General features: G+C 43.3%; 1 protein-coding gene across 2 annotated transcripts in view; it reads right to left on the reverse strand.

Moving 5' to 3' along the window:
- LOC147716745 (dehydrogenase/reductase SDR family member 4-like) overlaps positions 1-26,004 on the reverse strand; it is a 249,864-nt gene that overhangs the window by 203,836 nt on the left and 20,024 nt on the right. For both annotated transcript variants that reach the window (XM_086923679.1, XM_086923678.1), the window contains exon 3: positions 920-1,097. In XM_086923679.1, the coding sequence (XP_086779805.1) occupies positions 920-1,097 (178 nt within the window). The remainder of the gene's footprint in view (positions 1-919; positions 1,098-26,004) is intronic.

Raw genomic sequence — 26,004 nt, forward strand, 5'->3', positions numbered from 1 at the left:
TATACTTTAAGCAATGTAATATGTCTATATCAGAAACTGCTGTAGTTTGTATGTTTTTATAACAGGAAGATAGGATCCTTCTTTCTTGTAAGGAATGTGCCAAAAATGTCTACTTATCAGATAATGAAGTGAATTTAATACTAAAAATGGTAGGAAAACATAAGCTGCAAACCTAGGTGATCTTTTCATTGTTTACATACCATTTATAAATATGATGATCTTTATGCCTTTCACATTGTCTTGTGGCTGCAAGCATTGTGACATCACAACGCCAACTGAAATAAGTATTTGCAGTAAAGTCGCTATGTAATTTTAAATACAGTAGAGTAGTGATGTCACTACTTACTAGACAGTAATAAGTAAATTAGAGGACATTTTTCTCTATAATTATTGTAGGCTTTCATACCAGAATGGCACTTCCATAAGACAAACTTTGCTACTGATAAGTTGTGTTACTGCCCAAGACCTTTTTTCAGTGTATGGAAAGTGCACAAACCATCAACACTCCAGGGATCAAGGAAATACAAGTGTGGTTGCTTTGTGTGGGGTTCATGGATCTGGGGGTGTGCAGTCATTTATTTGTAGCATATGATGGGTGGTCTGCAAAATCCCAGCTGAGAACACTAAACATATGCATTGCGGAGCTACTCTAATGAGCTGTGCCAAAAAAGAGTTTTGTGAACATCTGTCCTATGCCTTCAGAATTGATCTTTGTCTAGATCTTCACATATGGGAATCTCAAGGGTACTCATGTTAAGATTAGACTTAGATCCTTTTAGGGGGCTATAATTATAAACGCGAATCACTATGGAATCTTTGTTCCCAGGACCCATGAGAGGGTGGTTTGAGACTTCTACCTAGGTTCACCAAGTATGTAGGGAGGGTTCATATATGCAAGGGCCATGTGGGTATCACTTACTCTGGTTACCAGCCTGTGTTGGTCTTCCTCCTTCCCCACATGGCATACTACTCCCACCACACTCAGGTTCTCAGCCTTCAGCTCCTCCACCGCCCGTTCCACGTTCACCTTCTTACGGCTGCTCACCACCACGTGTGCACCATCCTGTGCTAGCCGCCGGGCAATTGCCAACCCAATCCTGGAAGAGGCCAATTAGGTACTGTTAACTACATGCCTGTTGCAAGGTGGGATATTTGGTATGGCTGGGAGGCCTTACCATGAAATATTCTCAAAATACACAGTTGGATGATCCTTGGATTCAACTACAATAACAATCCTAGTAGTGTGGCAAAGAGCAGTCAGTCATTACTGGAGGAACATGTGATAATCATTTTACAGTACCATTATGGTGTATAAGTAATTGAGAAAACTCGAAATAAATACGAAACCAATTTATATAAATAGGTATTATTTTTATATAAATATAGACACCAAAACGAACTCTGCCTCATACATACAATCAGAGCTGTGTATTTTTTAACCGTTCAATAAAAGATGTACTTTATCTGTCAAACTGGCCCCATTGTAACGAAAGGGGGAAAACCCAGGTGACACTTGGTCACTTGCAGGGTGAGTTCAAACGGACCCTCTTGTGGATAAGGTCAAGCAGATCCCTAGATAAAGTTTTAACAGTCTTTAATTTGTTACCATGCCCAGGGAGTCCGGCTGCAGAAGTGACTTGGCTGTCCTTGGTACTGAACGGGATCCGAAGGAGGTGTAAAATTCGCAGCACTTGGGGTCTGTCCTGGGTAAAACAACTTTATAAACCAAACACAATAAGATGATGGACAGAGAACTGAAAATTTTCAGACACTCACCCACAGTCACTATTAGATCTGGGTTCAATCCATCATCATTCTTCTGCTCACCACAGTTTCAGCACTATGTCCATCATCTTTTTTTATTTGCTATGTTCGTCCTAAGTGGCCAGGGTATGCACAGACGTCTGTCCCTTGCTCTCTTTGCCACTGGATTCAAGCTAGCCTGACTGATGAGGGGTGAAATCCCAACACCGGTCCCAGGATGCTCGCTTCCAGTCCAGGGAAGACCTGGCCAGGCAGTTCGGGCTGGACTGTTCCCATGAGGAACAGGGTCAAGACTGATTTGAATTTGGCTGGGTCAAAACTGAGGTGGCTTAGTGAGCAGAACTACGATGGATTAAACCCAGATCTGTGATTGCAGATGAGTGTCTGAAAAGTTTCAGCACTCTGTCCATCATCTTACAGTGTCTGCTATGTTCGCCGTGAGTGTCAGGGTATGGCCAGATGTGGGTTACTTGCTCACTTTTCCACTGGATTCAATTTAGGAGGAGGTCTTGAGGACAATACGGAGAGTCACACAGGTGTTAGTGGAGTCATCCGTTGAACACTTCCTATTGCGGATGCTTGCGACACCTAAACCTGGGGCCCGAATACACCATAAATTTGAACTTTGAGACTGGTACTGGCCAAAAGGAGGGTGACCAGGCACTGGACGCAGCCCGCAGCCCGACATTGTAAATGGCTGACGGACTTTCAAGAATAGGGTGTGTCTGAGGAGAGACATTTGCGAGCTGAGCAAATGGATGAGCATGCTGAGCGGAATCTGGAAATATGGGAAGATATGTTGAATGGTCTGTTGGAGATAGATTTGTTGGAGCCTACCCTCTCTCCAGGTTCTGGGGGTCCAGAGCTAGAGACACTCAACATAGTTGTTCTGCTTTCTGGGCCAGATTTAGAACACAGGTGAGGGGTTCCCTTTTAAGTGTACTGTGAGGTGGCTTCCGTGGGGTGTCGGTGATGTTGGGGCCCTGTGCGTTCATCCCCCCATGTCGGGGTCGGTTCCCCTTATTCTTACTCCCCGCCCCCTCTGTGTTGCCCTCATAGCCTCTACACGCGGTGTCTAGGTGGGTGGACAGGGAGAATGTCCCACATCGTCAACTGCCCCCTTGTTTTGTTATGCTGCTTTTTATTTGATGTTTAATTTACAGGTACATATTGTAATTTTTGCATTATTGTTCAGTACATGCTTTTGATCGCTTAATCATTCTAAGGTTTAGCTAGAAGATGGGACTTTGTTGTCCTGTGGCTTAACAATGCCGATATCCACATATGCCTCTTAATTTATCAAGTACTAATAAAGACATGTAAAAAAAAAACTTGCGACACCTGACAAAATCACACTTGGAGATGGAGTTCCACTCTACCCTTGGAGAGTAGAGACCTTTCGAGTCCTAGGACCTGGGTTCAACAGCTGGATTTCTTTTACCTTGCTTGGCGGCTCCATGTGCAGAGGCAGCTGGCAGCTGGCAGCTGTCCATCACCGGGGTGGTCATGCCAAAGATGCTTTACCACAGACTCAATGGCACCAACTTCAGGATAACGGAACAATGCTACGGGGTTGTTGCCAATTTCAGTCTCTGTGAGGTGTTCTCGCGTTGAGGATGTCTGCTGACAGGCGATCACCAAGCCTTGGCTGCAGCAAATGTGGCATACGGTTACTTGGGTTGCTGGAGGGTGACAGTCTTGAAAACTGGCATAAGCTTGGCTACCACTCCAGACTTGAGGACACTACTTCTCTTTGGGTTCACTCTCGAACGGCCCAGCAGTTTGCAATTCTTGTCATGCAGTATGTTGAATTTCCTGCAAATTGCAGGGGACTGGACCCACCAATTTGTGGTAGTCTGCTTCGGTTTCTGGCATCCACTGGAGTTTCTCTTGCTGGGGGCAATGAGCTTTTGCTATGGACAAACGTCGAACACAGGGTTCCAGTATATGGTCTCTTCAGGGCACTTAAGTGTCCTATCTTTGCGCTACGGCAGAGTCCAAGGTTCTGTTGTGAGTATACGTCACCTTTGTACCCATAGTACAATAATTTAGGGTCTTACAACATTGCAGGACTCTTTTTTGGCTGTACAGACCTCCTAGCCCACCCTCAAGGTGTTGCTAGCCTTTTGGAGGTGTATGCCTCATGAGTAACTAATTTTTCCACCTATTTGGCTGGGCAGGACAGGAAGGGCTTTGCCCTTGAGTGGGGGACAAGTACACTTGCACCTCAAGGGCGGTGATGCTTTTGAGGCTCACTGCCTTGATTGCTGAAAACACTAGGCATCCTGGGAGGGAGGAGGTGTTATCTCCTTCCTGCCCAGGCCTTTGTCTCCATCCTGAGGAAGTGCAAGCACATCCCACCACAAGGTCAGGCTCTTGTCTTGGCGGCAAACGGCACTGGGTCACTGTATCCGATGGGGGCACCCCCTCAGGGTAGCAACTCTGTGCATGCCAGCTCACTCTATACACACAACCTTCAGCCTGCATCCACGTCAACAGCTGTTTCTCAGACAAAATAAACTTGGCACAAGAGACAAGACAAGGCTATCCCCTTTTCCCTTTACTGTATCTACTAGCCACCAAACCCTTTCTAACTGCAATCAGATCCAACATAAATATAAAAGGATTACCAATTGGGAATGACACATACAAAATCGATGCATATGCAGACGATGTTCTAATCTTCTCACAAGATGCTGAGACCGCTATTCCTATAATACTAGTCAAAATGATGTAATATGCGATAGTTTGGGGCTACTCTCTAAACCTTGAGAAAACAGAAGTCTTTCCACTGAACATCCTAACCATGTCCTCCATAGTGAACAATACGACATTAAGCTGGCAATTATCAATCAATCAATCAATGCATTTATAGAGCGCGCTACTCACCCGTGAGGGTCTCAAGGCGCTGTGGGGGGGTGGGGCTGCTACTGCTCGAATAGCCAGGTCTTGAGGTGTTTCCTGAAGGTGAGATGGTCCTCGGTCAGTCGTAGGTGTGCAGGGAGGGAGTTCCATGTTTTGGCTGCCAGGTAGGAGAACAGTCTTCTTCCGGTGGTGGTTCTGCGAATCCGTGGGATGGTGGCAAGGGCGAGGCTGGCGGAGCGGAGCTGGCGGGTGGAAATGTAGAACGAGAACAAGAGGCGATTGTTGAGGTATTCGGCCCCATGTTGTGGAGTGCCTTTTGTGCGTGGGTGAGGAACCTGAACGTTATCCTCTTGTTGACGGGGAGCCAGTGCAGGTTTCTCAGGTGGGCGGATATGTGGTTGTGGCAAGGGATGTCGAGGATGAGTCGTGCGGAGGCGTTCTGTATGCGTTGTAGTCGTTTCTGGAGTTTGGCGGTGGTTCCAGCGTATAGAGCGTTTCCGTAGTCCAGTCGGCTGGTGACGGTCTTTCTGGTTTCGGTGGGGATCCACCGGAAGATCTTTTGGAGCATGCACAGGGTGTTGAAGCAAGAGGACGATACGGTGATGGGAATTATCAGAAATCTAATACCTAGGGATTCAATTAAAAAACAATCTAGAAGACACAAGAAAGTTAGCTGAAGAAAACCTCCTCAAAAAAGTTAAAGAGCTACTCTCAAAGTGGATGGCTAAATTCATGACATGATGGGGTCAAGCTGAATGTATTAAGATGCTGATCGCCCCACAAATCAATAATTTTTTTCACTTCCATGCTATCCCTACAAATATCAGCTAGTTTTTAAATAGCATAGATTCCTTAATATCCGATTTTCTAGGGAAGGGTAAATGAAACTAAAACTAGACAAACACAATGGCAGCCTAAATATCCCCAATTTCCACAAATATCAACTTCCTTTTATTATCAAACAAGCTACTTGGTGGCACCGCCCTCTTACCGATGACAAACCTCTATGGTTATATATTGAAAAATGCCTCACAAAACCTTCCTCCCTATTATCAACACTAACTATGAAATCTCTCAATATACAACACTCCCAGACCATAATCAAAGACGACATCTCAGCCCTCAATGCTCAATAAAAGATTTCCCAACAAATTCCAATAATCGGAATACAAATGCCTCTGGAACAAAACTAATATCAGAATTGAAGGGAAATCCCCTATATCGATGGCTTGACCAACTAAAATATTCTTTATCTTAGCGACCTAGGCTCTGCAGCTAACCCCAAATCATTTGCAGATTTCCAGGCCATTCAAACTTAGATAACATTGACTTCTACAATTTCTTCAAGGTCGCCATAAATAAATGTAATAAAACACGTAAATCTGACCTCATTAACCTACTCTCAAAATTGTTCAAACTTCCCCAAGCAGCAGCCAAAACTTAAAATGTTTTAATTTCCTGCAATGCCAATAACAGACTGACAGTTAAGATTCTAAACAAATGGGTAAATCTACATTCAACAATCGACCACGAGGCCATAACTGTAGATAGTTGGAAGAATCTGGGGGCATATTAGCAAGAACCTCATTAAAATTATCGCTGTTTTAGCGGCAGGAAACTGCCACTAAAACGGCGATAATGGGCTTGCTAATATGCGTTAAAGGATTCCAATAGAAGCCCATGTTAGATGTCCTGCACATCTAACCTGGGCTTCTATTGGAATTCTATAACGAATATTAGCAAGCACATTATCGCCATTTTAGCGGACGTTTCCTGCAGCTAAAACGGCGATACTTTTAACGAGGTTCTTGCTAATATGCCCCCTGGACCTTGTCCCCAAAGAATAAATTATCTCCCATCTTCTCACATTGCAAATATTGGACTATACCCAAAAGCTCACTGGACACTTTTTAAGTTGGGTCTCCTAGAGTCAGACCAATGCTGGAACTGTCACTAATAACCAGGCACCCTCAGCCACATGCGATTTCACTGTAAGAAGCTAAACGCATTTTGGAAGGAGATCCAAAACATTATAAATTAAGTCTTTGACACTGAGATTCATTCCTCTTAATTTCCATAAAGTTGCACTAGGACCGTGGTCTCATACCCCTGATCTGAAGCTAAACACCCAGGACATGAGTTTCTTAGACCTCTTACTAACAATGGGCGACAAAAATATTCTATACAAGTGGAAATCCTTCCAAAATCGATGCCACCATACTTAGTGGGCAAAGTGAACTTTGCAAGAAGAGCGGACAACAAAATACTCAATAATAACTTCAAACACCAGAGCCAGCACAATTTATGGAATTATCTAGACCTAAACATCAAAAAAGTAAAGCCACCTTAAACACACATCTTTAACTTCTCTCCAAACATACCACCAAATGAGCACTGGCATACAAGAACCACTTATGCACCCCAACAAAGCTCACACAAAAACTTTTCAGATTATTACTATCCTCAATTTATACATCTCTCAGCCTTACCAAATTCATACCTCTCCTAACTCCCTCTTTCTTCATTTTATTTCTTCCCTTGCCCTCTCACCTCCCTCGACTCCCCTTTCTAATTACATTAAATTATTCTGTGGCTATAGTCAACAATGCTGTGCTTTAGTATTTTCTATATAGCACCCATGAGTCTTGCAATGTGCCACCCGACGTTACATATGTTGTAAGCATTGCATACTACATGAATGTTATTTCTTTTTCTATACCCTTGAAAACCAATAAAATATTTTTGAAATGATAAAATTATCACTTGTTCTTAAGAGATAGGACCTGTTTTAGTTGTGTGTGATAAGAGGGAATGAATGGGGCAAACAATTCAATCCTGGCATCAAAGAATTACAAGCTCCGTGCAGTGATGGCACTGCAGAGGCATGAATATTTTGAGGATTAGTGCATCCAGCTGTGCTTATGACTGCTGGATTGTCTTTGGTTTGGAATGGAATTCAAACGGAAATTCCAATACATTCTAAAGGAAGTCATTGTTTTTTGTTTCGTACCAGACTAAGAATTTAGGTTTTTGACAATCATTAAAATTGAAACCAGTAATTGGAAAGGAGATTATTCCATGCAGGATTCACTCAAATGTATGACGTTACAACGCATACATTTACAACGCATGCCTTTACAATGCAGTTTTTACTGCGCAACATCCCTTACAATGCATACATATATATTACATGCCGTTACAACGATTTTCTTAAAACTACATTTACAACGCATTCCATTACATCGCATTATACCTTTACAACGCATACCATCACACCGCATACAATTATATTGCATCAAAGGTAAGTGTTGGATAGTGTAGGGGTAAAAATTACTATTCTAACTCCAGGGGGTGCAACAGTAGGGTAAGTGTTGGATAGTGTAGGGGTAAAAATTACTATTCTAACTCCAGGGGGCACAACAGTAGGGTAAGTGTTGGATAGTGTAGGGGTACTATGCGTTGTAATGGTATGCATTGTAATGACATGCGATGCAATGCCTGCGTTGAAGTGACATGCATTGTATTGACATGCAATGTAGTGGTTGCGTTGTAGTGACATGCGTTGTAAAGGATGTTGCGATGTAATGACTGCGTTGTAAATGTAGTGCGATGTGAGGACTGCATTGTAAAGGTTGTTTCCCTTCACATCATAAGGGAAACTTCTGCCACAGAAAATTGGGTGTTTTCTATCTTCTCGATACTTAGAAGAGTATATGATGCTTCTTTTTTAGCCATTGTTCGGGTCGAGCCTGCAATGGCATATGCTAGCGCATGAGTTTTGCTTGCAAGACACTTTTGTTAACAAAACTGTTGGTTACAATTTATTGCCTTGCACTGCACTCATCTTTGCTGCCTTGTCACAGGTCACTGCGGAGCAGGGACCAAGCACTGATTGATTCAACTTAATCAGCGCCTGTCCACTGCTACTGACGTGATTGAGGTACTATTTTGTTCTTTTTAACTTGTTGTGCCCTTCGAAAGTGTGTGACTGGCAAAATACATTCCCAGCGAGGAAACAAAATTGCCAAGTATTATTTTCTATAGATAACTTTCTTTTATTTTGACAATTATTTTGCCAGTTCTTCTTTTCTCACTTTGCACTTATATTTTGTTTTTGCTTGTGGGTGCTGTTGTCAAAAGATGACAATTATCTTGTTGTAAATATTGCAAAGCAACTTTGTTTCTTTTTATTTGTAATTTTTTTAATTATGCAGTGCTGTACACCCAAATCCACCCTGCTCCAATACAATCCGGCCCACTCCATTCCATGCAAATCCACTCCCTCACAATTAACTCAATCCACCCCGGACCAATACAGTGACCCCACTCACCCCAACCCACCACACTCCAATCCTCTCAACCCATCCACTCTAATTTGCCCCATTCCAGTCCAAAATATTCTGCCCCAATCCAAAAATAATCTGCCCTACTCCCATCCAGCAACCCAAAACAATAGGCCCCACTCCAGTCAAAAACAATCTTCCTCACTTCAATCTGCCCCAAAAGTTTTTTATTAGAAGTCAGAAGAATCAAGAAAGGGAACAGAGAGAACCGCCGACCAGTCCAGGTAGAAAAACAAGGAGGGGAAAAAGAGGGGGGAAGAGATGTATAGCGCGCTGGAGTGAGGACCAGATCATGGAATGTGAAGAAATACATAATGTATCAGTCATGAACTTAACTGATGCCAACCTTACTGAAGATATGTTGTCTGTACTTTCTAACGTATGAGCTTCTGCCCTAATAGCATTGGAGACATTTGTGAAATCAAAGTTGATCTTTTCAAATTTACTAGATGCATCAAATTGAAAAAACATTTTGAATTGAATAACTATGAATAAAAATATTCAGCAAAATCTTGGTCTGTTGGTATCCAATGAACAATCTATACAAGATGTACTAGATACTAGTCTGTTACTGTCTTTAACAGATTGTGAAGATGAGGTTATTACGTCTGACATGATTATGAGAGACAAACATCAATATGGATTACAGTATCTCTAGTAATCTTAAGGATAAATCCAGGAGGACTCTTACACTAACTGTAGGAAACAACATAGACCCATTTCACAAACTTGTAACCTCAGATCTAGACAAACATGAAAGTAGAAACACAGCATCCTGAATACAAAGAGATAACCTTACACACAATGAAAGAACTGCACTCAAAAAAACTAAGTAATCATAGTGAGCTTTCAATTCGGGAGGCTGACAAAGGAGGAAATATGGTGATCATGCCCAGCTCTGACTATGACCATGAGATTATGACACAACTTAATGATGTGGAATGCTATGAATCATTGCAAGGCAATCCCAACCGGACACAGACAGACTACATAAACATTCAACTGAGACGGTGGCATGGACAGGGTTTACTGGACGACAACAAACTGACCTTTCTGAAGGTCGACCGACCTAGATATCTGTGTATTTACACAGTACCAAAAGTACACAAAACTCTTCCATTCCCTTCAGGTGGGCCCATCATATCTGGAATTGGTGGGCCTACAGAAAGGATATCTGAATATGTAGGTATCTTCCTAAAACCGCTTGTGACCAACTTACAATCATACATCAGAGACACCAAGCATGTCTTGGGTACTCTGGCTGACCTAACCTGGGAAGACAATATGATGATGGTTACCTTAGATGTAATAGCACTGTACACCAGCATCAAAAGGGACATTGGCCTGATAGCTGTCAAGAGAATGTTAAATAGAAGGGCAGCCAGCTCCTGGATTCACACTGAGATACTAATTGAGATGATGGAGCTGATTTTGGACAATAATGTGTTCCTCTTCCAGGGATGTGGAATTCCTATAGCCCGACGCCCAGGACATATTGATTGGGGTCAAGGGCAACACGTTTTCATGTGTATTTTGTCCTTTGGACAAGTAGGCCCACCCCTGCAGCGCAAACCCTTTAGCTGCCAGTTTGCAGTACCATATTATGGATCAGGGAAGGGCACAGTCTGCAGTTAAGGTAATCTTTTTGTTCATATGTTTATGCTGTTCAAACTTGTATTTATGGTTCTTTCATTGAAAAACTTGATTATTAGGGTGAGCTTTCAAAGTAAATCTTGTAAGCACTAACTGCACTACTGACAGTGCTTCCAGTATAAAAACGTGCACACACGTTTTTAAGGTTTAGCAATATTAGGCTATGTATAATCCTCCCAGAATGCTCTCTGATTTGATGCAAATATTTGAAGAAGCTTGAAAGCAAGATTGATGATACTTTGCTTTCAAAATAAAATGTTCATAAAAAAATGAAAGCAGGAAAAAAAACATTTTGCTAAACTACTGTAAAATCTCTGGTACCATTTCTTTGCAGCATCATTTAGTAACATGTTTTTGATGCATTGTATTATTTCCCAAACATATTCATAATGAAGAATCAGTGTAACCAGTTCCAATAAGATTATGGGAAACAAAAATAAACAAGCATTGGCAAAGCCAGTAGGTCTGAAATTGGTGGGCAGATTTTTAGTTTTGTCAATGTGTGACTTGTTTTGGCATGGTTTTTGTAAACCTTTATTGGTGTGGGAGCTGCCGGGCCCTCACCATTGTAATAAACATTGGCAAAAGCAAAAATTGTTTTTGGTCTCAAAAAGCACACACTGCCACAGTAGTTACTCGCACTGAAAAAAATTACTATGTGTGCCGATATGCTCCATCTGAAAAAGCAGAATGCAGTCACTTACAGTGAAGCCAGCCAATACAGAGAGAGAGAGACAGACTTTTAATAAACGCAAAAGGTCATGGTCAACACCAGACCAAATTAGGGCCCCAATTATTGAAGAAAGTCTCAAAAGGGCACCCATGGTATATATCTTTGCATTAAGTGCAGCTATATGGCTTTTATGAATTCCCAAAAATTTACAGAAGTAGGTCAAGAAATAGTACTCCTAGAAAATATTTGTGAACTGCATTTTAGCATGAGCAAATATACATGTGTAGATTTGCTCATGTGAAAATCTAAGTGTTTAAAGTTCACTTTCCCTCCAACCATTTTTCTCCCAACTCTGGAAGAAGGTTTACATCTGTCATTGTCAGAAGTAAATTTCCAACATTTGTCAGTATGGGAAAAGATAAGAGAGGAGTTGTTGAAAACCCTTAAAACATGCATGTTAGTAGGTTTGCACAGACTCAAAAGGTCTTTCTAACCCTGGAACTATTGCTTACCACTACCTTCAGCCCCAGCATGTAGATCTGCGTAAACATGGCCACATAAGGGGACTGCAAGTATTCAAACACTACTATGGTAGGAGCCCTGGCATAATCAAGAGAGACTATATCAGAGCTCTTATATAATGCCATGATTTGTCGCTTCACTACATGGAACCAAAGGGACATGTGGATTTTGTTACAGGACAAGTAGATTTATGAAGCAACCTGCCCCATGGACAAGTAGATATTTTATTAAATTCCACACCCCTGTCTTCAAAGACCATTGGTACAGGCAAAGACAGGGAGTTGCAATGAGCTCCAGGTTCTCTCCCTCGTATGCCAACCTGTTCATGGGTTGGTTCGATGAGACGAGAATCTTGGGCTCATTGGGCTCTAAATGGAATGACTCAATGCTGTTCTTGGGTAGATATATAGACGACTGCATTTTGATCTGGACGGGCACCCAGACTAAACTGATGGGGTTCCGCGAGTACCTCAGTGACAATGAACACAACATACGGTTTACCATGAAACACAGCAAAACCAAAATCTCCTTCCTAGATGTCTAATTTTATATACACGACAAAAAAATACACAGCAGACCGTATCGTAAAGCCACAGCATGCAATTCCCCACTGCATGCATCTAGTGCACATCCCTTTCACCAGATACGTTCAATCCCTTACAGGGAACTCACCAGAATATGACGTAACTGTAGCAGAGACGAGGAATTTCAAACATGCAAGAAAGGTGTACTGACTAGATTTGAGAAGAGGGGGTATGACAAGACACTACTAACAAAAGCAGAACAAAGAATAGACAAAATCAAACGGACCGACACACTGAAAAAAAACCAAACAAAAAGATCCAGACCAAAAGATTAGAATGATCACTGGGTACAACAACTGGTCGGGAGTGTTAAGACGGAGTCTAAACAGACACTGGCATTTACTAAAAACAGACAATTCTCTTAGAGAATTTATTACTGACTGACTGATTATTTCCTGGGCAAATGAGTCAGTGTGAATAAACAAAGTAGCAAACAGGCCCCAGGGAGAACAAACATAGACAAACCTCTGCCCACTGGGCAACCTTTGGGTGGTATTGTCATGGCTTGCCACAGTTGCTTGCCTGCAGTCTAATCCACCACTGGTTCTCTGCATACCATACCACTCCTTCAACCCCTTGCTCAGGACAATGCACTCAGGATGTCATCGCACTGGCGTGATAGGAGTTATACTGCCCAAGATTGTGGCTCTTGGATGTGTTTGGCATTGTCGATGGGTAAGGAGACTGATGGGTTTCACACTGTTCCTGCAACAACATCAGATCTACAGGTTAGAATCATCTTGAGTCTGACAGCCTTTTATGAGTGGAACATAGGAAGTCTGGTGTTTCAGTAACTCCCTCAACCACGCAGTGATGGATATTGGAGTTGAAGGCATTGTTGAAGGGGTGTGTTTCCTCGTATTCTCTAAAGCTCATTAGACCCAAAATGATAATGCAGGCATTACAAAGAAGTGGAACACAATACTGGCTAAGATGCACTGAGACACCATTCATGCTCAAGGGCAAGAATCCGCAGGAAAAATTACCCTATGGAGTGGTGACGTTGACATGGTTTCATTCTATGACTTACCTCTTCATCCTTACATGATCAGTTCCTAAGGAATTTGCCCCATAATTCTTAAAAGTCTTTTATATTTTTAATTTGTCAATAAGATTCTTATAGGGGCTATACTATACATATCTTAAAATCTGTTTTTATATGATGGTAGTGTGGCAGTTTTCCATTACAGTCGATAATGCTGTAGGTCAGTGGTTCTTAACCTGTAGTTGACAACCCATGGGGTTTATTGTTACTTATCTCTATTTATATTGTATTCCAGTAATTAATAAGAGCACTGAATTCTAATAAGATGTGCAGTATGTTACATCCTAATGGTCTGCAGCTCCAATGTGTGTTTTACGATTTGAAACCCACATAGTGGTGTCTCTGTGTCTTTAACATAAATCGCAGGAGCGAGTTTCTGGACAACCCAGTTCGATTCCATGTGTGAGACATATGCCTTTTGCTGTGATAGCTGCATGCAACTTTACATCTTTTAGTATCCATGAACAGAGATACATATCTCAAACCTCAAATTCACTCTCGCAGGGGTGCATGTAAAGGCCCTCACTTCAGGAAAATCTTCAACAGTAGTTTTATTTCGGCTGACGCGTTTTGACCTGCCCAGTCTTTGTGGGAGCCAATATGACATATTGGCTCCCACTAAGACCGGACAGTTCAAAACGCATCAGAGGAAATAAAAAAGCTGTTGAAAATTCTCCTGGGGTGCGGGGCTTTACTTATGCCGCTGCACGAGTGTGTTCAACCTAATTATTGGGTCCAGTGTACTTTTTGGCCCAGGAGTCAGGACCTGCCCTGCCAGGTGGAATCGGTCGGAATAAGAGAACTGCGGACATTGATAAAATAATAGTGTGCTATTCTACTATTTATTTTGTGATCTTTAAATCACGATTAATTGGTTTACAGATTGTTCTCTTTACATCTAGAAGAGAGTGTGGAACTAAGAATCACTGGACTGTGACTTGATTTTTGTATTTGGACGCACGCTACTCGTGGTCAGATCAGGAGATATACGCAACGATCCTTGACTGAGACAGAAAACAAAATACCTTTTCATAAAAAATCAATATTTATTTGCATGTGCGTTTGAAATATTAAGACATTCCTTGCTTGAAGCTAAACCGAGGAATAAATGGATTTTGAGAAATACATATGAATTATCAATTTAAATTGATTCTAGGTGCATTTTATAACACAGATACAACTTAATTCTTACCTGGAGTTTTTTCGTGTTCGCAGTGGTTCAGGTCATTGGGTAAGAGACCCACTATGAGTTTAAACCTTTCCTTCCTCTAAGCTCACATTGCATGGACAGTAAATAGCATGGGGGCCTGTCTAAGGGTCTCTCAAACTCACTGATCCTCTCAAAACCGTCTCTTTTTCAACCTTAAAAATCACCAAACTGGACTTGGGTGAGCATGTGGTCTAATACTGAACTATTTCTCACATTCCTTTGTCTATAATCCATATACATGGTTTCATACTATCTGGTGTTTTTAAAGTAATAGAGCAGGCAATTACACATGTATGAGTTGCCTGCTTCTAAAATAAATGAACAGTGGTATTAGGATGGTATAGAATTAGATTTTTTAACTCTCTAACTCTCCCAATGTTATGGATTGAGTAATTACTGTCTATTACTTATGTCTCTGGTTTGTGGAAATTGGACACAGCTTTTTTGAATGACGGTCTGCTGAGTAAGTTAAAGTTATGTGCAATTAACATTACTTTTATAAAATATCAGTATTTTAAACAATAGTTTGTACATATTAGCCTGCACATATTTCACATTTCTGACACACATGTATAGTTCGTATGTGCATTAATGTAAAGAAAAAGGGTTCCCTGTTACAAAAATATTTGCCCAAGGCTGGAATGACTTAATAAACATATAAGAAAACTCAGGCAATTAGTGAATAATAACACAAAACTTGAGGCACATATTAGGCCTAAAAGAAATACAAAAAATACATCTAATAGAAAAAAAATATTCGTATTTATTATTAAGATAAAAATAGCGATATATCAATAATATATTCTTTTTGCACAGATACATGATCATTGTTGTTGATTACAAAAACAGCAGTTCATTCATAAATCATACTCTCCCGACCTCACTAAATCTACTATTACACATCTTACTTACATACTGGTGAGAACAATAATCATTATAATTATACAGCATACTGGTTATTGAAATAGTGATTACTTAGTAGTGGCCTGACTAATGTAGTGTTCATTTTTTGTATTTACAGCCTTGATTAAGTTTGTATACGGTGAAATGCATTGTCTGAGCTTTTTGGGGAAATATATAATAAAGAAAAATTATGCATCACATTCAAGACTTATGATTATCTGTCTAAACTAAAAAAACTTTATTCACACGAATCTTGACATTCTACGTTCTTTTTTGAAGCAATTACTCTCTATGAGTAGAAACCTCAGTCCACATACTCAGCCAATTTACCACACGTGCATGTGCACAGGATCTGTTCTCCTTCCAGTTGGTCCAAGCCTCCCTAGGCCAGTCCAGGTGTAATTTTCCCGAAGGGTTTGTGTTCCCCTGTCCTGCTTTGCACCGCCTGCCTACTGCACACTGTTCTCAGCCATATTATCATACTGCTCAGAGCGCCACTACTTCCTCCTCTCCCAACACAACCCCAGTCTCCAACCAAAGCTGAGCTAACTATAACTTTCGCCCCCACAATGCACTGCTAATGACCTCACATATTACATCAGTCACACAGCCACTCACTGTGAGAAAGTGCCATCTTTCTTGCATTGGTATGCCCCTACTTTTTTCTGAACTGCTGAGGTGCTTTGAGTGCGCCCTGGGATCCTGCCAACCAGGTACCCAGGGCCTGTGTTCCTTCCCTTAAACTGTGTTACAACTAAAACCCCATTGGCATCTCTGGCCACCTGTCAGCCCCTACTAAATGGTACCCTAGGTACTCAGTGCATGGTGACCAGAGAAGACCCCTGAGGGCTGCAGCACATATTATGCCACCATCAGGGGCCCTGTAACCTGACATCCACATACTGCCTTTGCAGGCTGAGTGTCTAAGTACAGAACTAAACAAAGAGTCGACATGGCACACATCCCTGTGTGCCATGCCCACAGAACCCACTGCCCTGGCATACCTCAGTCACTGCTCTAGCTGGGTGCCCTATGCCAGAGGTGTGGGCACAGGTGCATGAGCCCTTTGCCCCTACAGTACCCAAGGCCATTCCTGGGCACTGTAAGTGCGGTGCTGCCATTAAGAGTATATGGTGCAGGGAGGTTGTCATTACGAACGCCACAGCACCATAATGGCTACACTGAAGGCTGACAGGTTTGGTACCAAACTTCTCAGCACATTAAACCCACACTGATGCCAGTGTGAGATTTAATGCAAAATGCACCAGAGGGCATCTTAGAGATGCCGGCTGAAAACCTAACCTACAATCCACGTCTGGGCTGAGATATTGCTGGACCCCTGATTGGAGAGCCCCCTGCTCTCCTAGACCTGCAAAAATGCACATCTTGGGTGAGGTGCTAGGTCTCCTCCCCCAGAATGGGCAGGGGGAAGCTTTAAAGGCATGCCGCCTCTGTGAGCTTCTCCAGACCATTTGCTGTACTCAGCAACTGGCCCCCACCGGTTCTAACCCCCACTCTGGCAGGAATACTGGCAGGAAACCCTACGTCAGGAAGGGGGGTGTGCCAGCCTTTGCCACCCCCACCCCTCAGGTGGGAGAGGCGAGGTGAAGCACGACCCCGGTCTCCGGCCATCTTGAAGATAGTGAGCCCTGCCCAATCACAACTAGGCTCCTGCCTCCCTCCCACAGGAGAGGAACAGGCGAGGGGGTGTACCCACCCCAGGACAGGGACCTATTGGTCCCTGCCCTTGCCCTACCTGTAACGCCCCTAAATTCAGTATTTAGGGGCTTCCTGAAGCTTCCTTCCTCAGATCCCGATAAGAAAAGAAGAAAGAAGATCAAGAAGAAGAAGACCGTGCAGCTGCTAACAACAGGACGACAACCACTGACTTGGCCCCAGCCCTACCGGCCTGTCAATCCTGGAACCTGCTCCTGCCTAAATCCCGGAGACTCCAGAGGACAGCAACCTTGGGACACCCAGAGGACCTGTCTGCCTTGACCCGCTTGAAGATTGGGACTTCCATCAGCAGAGGCTTTGCTGCAACAACCCTCTTGGAGCCAGCCAGGAAGCTCCGGACCAGCCCACTCTGCACCCGCCAAGCCCGGCCCGTGCCCAAGTGATCCAAGACCACGAGGACGTCCCTCCGGCAACTGGGACCCGAAGTCCAGTGCCCAAAGACCCTCCTCGACGAACCAGACAACGCCTGCAGACTCAGAACAGGGGCCACTCCAACCGCGACCAACTGAGGGTAAGATTCTGACACCTTAAGATACCCTTGCACCCGGCGCCCCACAGCCCCTGTGCCTTCCTTGGGGGTACGTACCTGTGCTCCAAGATCCCAACTTACCTCTGGAAGTGGTGGTTGACCCTGAAGAGTCTCTGTCCCCGAGCCTGCAGAGTATGTTCGTTTGATACCTTTCCCATTGAATAACCATGAGCGCCCAACGGCACTAAAGCACCCTGCACCCAGCCGCCCGAGTGCCGCTGGCTGTGCCACATTTGCCCTATCCTACTTTTCCCCTTGCCCTGAGCAAGTGACCAGGAGCCCAGCTCCCTCAGCCTCGTGCGTGGCCTGCTAGCCAGCAGTCACCAACCGGAGGCCCCCTGCCCCTCATTGGATAAAATTGGGCCTTACTACCTCTGCACCCGGCCGCCCCTGTGCCGCTGAGGGTGAACCAACTGTACCTACCTGACCCTGGGGGACCCCTGAGTCTATGTCCAGAACCTTAACTTCACCAGCCAAGTACTCACCTGGAAACCGGTAACTCACTTACCTGCCATTGGATAACATTGACTGGTTTGACTCGAAAAATCTTTTAAGTGTCTACTTTTGAAAACTTAAAATATTCATATAAAATCAACCGAATTCCGAAGTACTCACCTGTGATCAGGAGAGAAGCCAGTACTGTACCTTGTAGCCCAGTACTGAAAAGCAAAAGTAAACCTTATCGGGTTTACTAGTAACCTGTATTTTCTCCATAGGGATCCATTGTCTGCTTTTCTATGAAATTTCTTCTGTCTACTTTTGAAAACTAGAAATATTCTTTAACAAGCATTTGCAATGCAATAGGTCTCGCATTTGCAAAAGTTTAAGCTATTGGCATTGTAAATGACCATGCCTTTTATTTATGTTTTGAAAACCAACACATAATTAAAAGGCATTGCCATTTATAATGCCTATAGCGCAAAGTCTAGTTAATGCGAGACTTACTGCATTGAAAATGCTTGTTTTATATTGCAGACACATACCACATGGTGCAAAAAAAGAACAGATGTCATGCTGAGACATAAAAATGATGACTATATACTTCCAATTAATAACAATGAAAATAATTCACCATTGCAAATATTTGGAATAATACGGTACCAATGCTTTTTAGCGAACAAGTGTTTCAGGAGCTTGCATTGAAACCATAATTTAGCTTTAAAGCACAGAACAGGAAAGAATTATTCTTAATGATGCACAGAAACAGAACTATTGGCTTTGAACCTTTCTAAAAATATATGTTTTAACACACAAGACTAAAAAAATAAAAACGATAAAGAATAGAGGCAGGACTTTAAGTGGACCAGGCCTTGAGCACCAGCAGTTGCTTCGGTGAATAAAAAAACATCGTAACCCTGCAGCAGTAACACCCGTTACTGCCTTTAATGTAACTTCAAAGACACTGGCTATGGTTCTATCAAAGTCTCATCTTTTTAGAACTGAAGCATTTTCAAAATGATATACAACAAAGCCATAGTTGTTGTTTTTTTTTTTATCTTGTGCTCCTAACAACCATTGACAAAGCCAATAGTCCTGGCTTGTTGTAGGTAAAATGTTACTTGTTGTAGTATATTTGTGTATACAATGACAGAAGCAGCAACATACCAGTCGGGCAGAACTCTATGCTAAGCACAGACTTTTAGCTACTCTGTTTTAAGCTACGCTCTAATTACATCGGCCACGCCCCTTTGAGAGACCCCCTAGTTTTTTCATCCCACGTAAAGCCCTGTATGAAGGGAAGCAGTTTAAAGTAATTTATTGGCGCATCTTTCCTGACTCTAAAGCGTACATCTTTTTAGGCAGATGTGCACGTGTTGAGGCAAAATGCATCGCCCACAATGCAAGAGAGCCAAGGACTTAAGTGAGATGACCATGAATTACCCCATGTTGTCCTCTTCGCTGGTAGAAGTAATATTTTATTTGACACTTGAAATGAGCAATGAGTAAAGAGGGCTGTTCCAAAGCCACTCTATATGTCTGCTAGTATTTTTTTATTCATTATTTATTTATTTAATTATACGAAGCTGGCTATCTCTGGGCGAGGACAAAAAAGCATTTGCAATGCAAGGGTCTCGCCTTTAGGAAACTTTAAAGTATTTAGCCTTAATAATCACCTAGAAATAATTTGCACAGCTCTCCAAAAATTATAAGTAAATTGTTAATGTATTTCCTGTTTTACGTTTATATTTCATAAGAGAAAAATACTGTATTTCAGTGCCATATTAATACTGGACATGTGGCAACCCTTTTCGACTGAGACACACTAGGGTTGAATGCACTGTTTAGCCAACAATGTATCTGCATCGCTGGGACAGAGTCACGACCGCTTTGCAGAATCTGACATGTGGCTGGCTATAACCCTACACTCATTGATCTCCCCAAACCTTTGATGGTAGACCCCTAACATAGCAACAGTTTGCTTCAGAAATATAAGTTATACAGTAATTGATCTGCAGAGAAATCTGTCTCCGTGTAAGCACAGCTGCCAAGTCGATAAATTACTGTTTGAATCGGGGTGCAAACTAAGGCATTTCCGACAGTGACTGATCACTAAAACATGTCCTACAAAAAGGTCTGGTCTTTTACAAATGGCGCGTGACATACTGACACAGCATGTCAGGAAACTCCTTAGTTTAGCAATTGGCTGAACCTGGTGCGTCATTGCCTTCAACTAAACCACAGCACGCCTGTAGGAAACAGCTACACATTTCCCGTGGTACAATGTGCATCTGGGTCTCACTACCTGCCTGCCTTCACTTCTGCCTAGGTCTCTCGCCCTACCCAGTGTCATCGTGAGGTTCTTTTTTTGTGTGCACATTTTAAGATAATTTAGTATCTTTTCCTTAAAATGTGCTTGCATTAATTGGAAATTGGTAACACAATTGTATTTTTTTCCGAACAGGGCCCCCCCCCAAACCGGGTCTTGCCTCTTACAGCTGAGCATTATCAGGAGACAGTATTGTATAGAAGAACGTAAGAGCATAACATTGGACAGCAAACCATAACACAACATACGACATAGTGCTCCATTCCAACATAGCACAACATAATACAAACTTGGCAAACAAAATGCACCACAGCATAGCACGACGCTGAAAACGGTGCAGACAGCAAGCCCTGCCCAGAGAACATTGTAAACATTAAGTCTTGTCCGCAGGCACAAAAAAAAGAAGGCAGCCGTATGTTACGAGCAAGGCCTGGAACGCAGGCGAGAGAGGCGGGCTCTGCTTTGATAGGCAGGAAAGTTCCTTGGAGCCTGCGAGATGCCCCGCCTTTGTGCCAGGCTCGCGGTGACGTAGCTCGTCCGGAGCACGGCACCTTGGAGGCAGAGGGGTGTGGGTAGTTGAGAGCCCAGAAGAAAGCAGGGATTCCGGGAATGTTGGGGTATCCGGGAGAGAGCAGGCAAGGCATAACGGTGCAAGCGAGGAAGGTCCTCCAACTCCCAGAACATCCCGTGACGCGACGTAAAAGCCCGGTGAGTGGGCGGGTGCACGTGTGTGGGTATAGCTGTGTGTGTGCGTGTGTAGCTTTGCGCATGTATTTGTATGTGTGTGTGTGTCTCTGTGTGCATGTGCGCGTGATTTCGAAAGCCTGACTTGCTCTGAATGTGGGACAGGGGATGTGCACGGCGCCAGGCTGGGTGTGAGCGTACAGGCAATAAAATCGCCGACAGAACGCGCATGCCCATCCCCTGTCCAACATTCCCGGCAAGTCGGCAACAAGAGGTCTTTCGCTAGACGCGAGTCCTAAAAATCATACGAAATACCTGAAACGTAATTACTTACCTGTTTTAGGTTGGGACCCCAGTGCTGGACCTAGGAGCCCAGTACTGGATTACAAAAGTAACGAGATCGTACTTTACCTGCAACCTGAATTTTCTCCCATTGGATAACATTGCCAGACTTCTGTTGAAAAGTTTCTAAGTGTGAACTTTTAAAATAGCTTTATATTTCTGACAAATCACTGCAATAACTAAAACGTTTTTACTAAATTGTTTTCAGCTTAGACCCCAGGACTGAATCTAGGATCCAGCCCTGGAACTACCAAAGTAATCCACAAAGTAATCCACTGTGTTTATATAGGAAAACCCATTGAGCTCAAAGCTAAATTGTGTGTAGAATTATGTTGCCTACTGCAACCCCTGTACCTATTGTGTTTACAAAGTTTATTGCTTTTCTGCAAAGTACTTATCTGAGACCTCTCATATTGAGAACAGCATATTTTGATACCTGGTGGTTCTAGAAAATAAAACATCTATATCTTTGATATAAAAACAATTGGCCTGGAGTTCAGTCTTTGAGTGTGTGAAACCGTTTGCTGGCTGAGTGTGTACAACAAAAGCTTTACACTGTCCTCTGGTACTGCCTTACAGCTCGACCAAGCTACCACTTTAGAGAGTAAGGTCACACCTGGCTTTATCCTCTGTTATACCTCTGGGGTTTGTGGACTCTACACACACTGTACCTTATTCTGGTCCAGTATATATTGAGCCACTTTCTCACGCTCACAATATATATGTTAGAAAGAGTATCACTCATTAGTAGTACACAAAGTGTACTACTATTTGAACTTTAATGGTACCTACATATATATATATGTGTAACTTTTACAAAATACTCACTGGATGATGTCATCAGTAATTTCACTGGCCATGTCACGAGTTATGTAATATGTGAGGTCATGAGCAATGCATTGCGGGCGTAAATTATAGTTAGCCTAGCTGACTATAACTGCTGAATTTTACTTGTTTTGTATGAGTGAAATCTGAGCCTAACTATAATGTCACTGTAATCTTTGTTTTTTTTCAGTGAATTTCTAAGTTTTTTAAATTCTATTTACTAACTATAATGTCCCTGTAACCTCAGATGTGTTCATGGAAATTCTGAGGTTTTTTTAATTTTGGTTCCTAACTATAACATCCCAGTAACCTTTAGTGTTTTTTAGTTAATTCCTAAGGTTTTTAAAATTGTATTTCCTAATTGTAAACTGTAACCTTTACCCTTCAATAGTAAGTGTGTGAGTGAGTGCTTGAGTGTCTCAGTGGGTGAGTGAGTGCGTGAATTTCTCAATGGGTATACGAATGTCTTGTGGATCTGGGAGTGGTTGCATACGTGTTTCACTGGGTGTCTGAGTGGGTCTGTAAGTCGGTTTGTGAGTGTCTGAGTGGGTGTGTGTGTGTCTCAGTGGGTCTGTGAGTGGGCGCAAGAGTGTCTCAGTGGGTTTGCGAGTGCCTCCATGAGTCAGTCTGTGAGTGAGTGCATGAGTGTCTCAGTGGGTCTGTGAGTGGGTGCGTTAGTCTCTGAGGGGGGTCTATGAGTGGGTGTGCGAGTCTCTGAGTGGGTCTGTGAGTGGCTGTATGGGTCTGTGTTTGGGTGCATAAGTGTCTGAGTGGGTCTGTGATCGGATGTATGTGTCTGAGTGGGTCTGTGAGTGGCTGTATGGGTCTCACGGATAGGTGATTGTATGTGTGGTCAGCGCACTCCTATTTTGGAAAAGCGTAAAAATTATTTCCAATTTAAAACAAAGTTGCGTACTACCCAGTGAGAGGCAGCCGGCCTCGTAATACAAGTAACCCTTCTGGTGAATGCTCACCAGTGTACTGGATGCACATCGCAAGATTTGGAATCAACACTTTGCAATGTTATAAGACAAAAAGAAAACTAATCATTCCGTTGCTTTGTACAAAAGATGTATAATAGCCATAGAACCTTGAAATCAAATATCAACATATGTTTACAAACACATAAATGAAAATTCAACAGTGATGTACAAAAAAACTCAGTACATTTATAGTTCTGAATAACATAACATTTGCATGTTACAACTCAATTACCCAGCCCAACCCAATGCATTTCGGGATTATATTCATCCCTTCTTCAGGGGAAACTGCGAGAAAAAAAAACACATCATCAATATGTAAATGTAACGTATTTGCAGAAAATTGCCTGAGTGTCTGAGTGAGTGTCTGAATGCGTCTGTGAGTGTGTTTGTGAGTGTCTGTGTGGGTGTGTCAATAGCTGTGTGAGTGACTAGGCCTCAAAGGAACAGCACCTGCAATTTTATCCAACAAAAAAACACAGTTTTGCACAAAATATCTACCCAAGTGGAGTACTTTCTACAGGTTAATTACTTTGTGATACCTCTTTGGGTAAATGTCCTATACATATTCTGCACTACAGCTGTGTAATTGAGCACGAGGAAATGTCACAAGGGACCTTGTGTGCGTTTTGGCGAGTTGATTGTTCCTTGTGCATCTTTATCCAGAAATATGTGATAACATGAATCCTCCTATACAGAAGACCACAAGATTACAAAGAGGTAAATCTCCACCAAACAAGGGTCTTTCCTATTTAATATATGAAGAAAGTGCTTCTTTGTTTGATGGAGATGACCTCATATTCCTCTGCATCAAAAACTCCACACTAAAATTGGTGGGAAAAGCCCTGGGGGTGGGAGGGGCGCTTGTCAACTGTGCATAATTCTGGGAAAATACCTTTGCACGCTACTAAGATGGACGGGGCTGAATGGGCGAAACATCCAAGTGATTTGCACTACTGCGTACTCATAGTAATTTAATGGGAGCACCATGGTCATATACATATTGTACTCCTATAGATCAATGATTTAGTCACCCTCATGATGGATTTCAGTTCATTGCTCAATATGAGATTGCTGAGAAAACACACATGTTTTGCCATTGCCAAGCCCAAGAGTTAGGATCATTTGTCCTTTAAAGAAGTAGAGCTTCCACTGGGGCACCTGCTATGTTTATATTTGTAAGTGCTTCACGTTGAGGTTTAATTTCTTCCCGGGCCAATTTCGACCCCATCCCCTGGGGCCCAGCCACAATTCAATGGAGGAGGGGCGCTGAGCAGCCCCCCTCCACATGCTGATTTTGGCCCCTGGAATCTTATCTCCGGCCACCCTCCCAGGGATCCCATCCCCCAGGGCCTAGCAATGTTGACCTCGGTGCACTGGTCCAAACGCAGGGCACCCAGTGTGGTTTAATGGGCCCGCGGGAAGCCTTAAGGCACCCGTGGTCCCAGCCAGCTTCCCACCTCCTGCAGGAGCCAGCATTGATCTCACACACAAGGAGCAGCTGGAAATTCAGCTCTCTTTGTGACATAGCCATACTTTTATATCTTTCGCTGCCTGCATGTCTGTGGGCAGAGAAAGAGATGAAAACTCTGCTTCCAGCAAGCGGGAGCACTTTGACAGCTCCTGCTTGCTGGTAGCAGAGTGCTTGCTTTTGCTTGGTGGGAGCTGTCAGCTCCCATCAAGCAAAAGCAGACAGCTATATCCCGAGGGTGGGCACCTCCGGGGGATAGCAGGCGCTGGCTCTGGGGGTGGCCGTCCCCATGGCCATATATGGCTCTTGGAGGGGGGCGTGTAGCCCCCTCCTTTGATCTGCACGGGCTGGCTCAGGTAGGTGGAGGTTCCTGGGGCCGTATATGGCCCAGGAAGGAGGCCCGTGGCCCCTCATCTCTATTTGAAAAATATATTTGGCTCCTGGAACGTGGTGGTCCCTGGGGGGTCCATGTGGGCCCCCTTTGTTTTTTTTCAATTGTAGCCCTGGGGAAGTGGTGGCATACATACCATAGTACAAGCTCCTATAGAGAAATGGGAGAATCTGTTCATCCCTGCACCGTGAAGCAGGCTCATCAATGTGCCTGCCACGCAGTGCAGGGATAAACAGGAGGGCACTATAGGTCCCCCCTCGGCCCCCAGCACAAGGCCTCAGAGTGAAGGGGCCCTGCTAGGAGCCTCCAAACTTGCTTTCCGATGGGTTTTCTATGTTGGAAAGCCCTGCATGGAAAGCCTGTCGGAAATCAATCATTGTAATCCCTACGGGGGAAACGCCGTCCATAGGGCTTACTGGCCCTTTCTCCAACTGGTCGACGAGCTCCTTGGAGCTCATCGGAATCCAGCCGGAATGACCGTCTGGTTTCACTTTCGACTGCCTGCATCACAAAGCGGCAGTTGAAAGTGAAAACCGTGATGAGACCCGGAAAGCCTCCGGCCTGCGGTTGGAGGCTTTCCAGGTCTTATCATAATAAGGCTCTTTGAGAGGACATTGAACTACTGAGGTTATAGTCATCGGAAGGCGCAAACATACCCTGGCACCTACTGCAACAAGCTCTACTTCTACTCTATTCTGCAAAAAGCGGCGTGCGCA

The sequence above is a fragment of the Lissotriton vulgaris genome, chromosome 5 (assembly GCF_964263255.1).
Source record: "Lissotriton vulgaris chromosome 5, aLisVul1.2, whole genome shotgun sequence".
Classification (NCBI taxonomy): Eukaryota; Metazoa; Chordata; class Amphibia; order Caudata; family Salamandridae; genus Lissotriton; species Lissotriton vulgaris.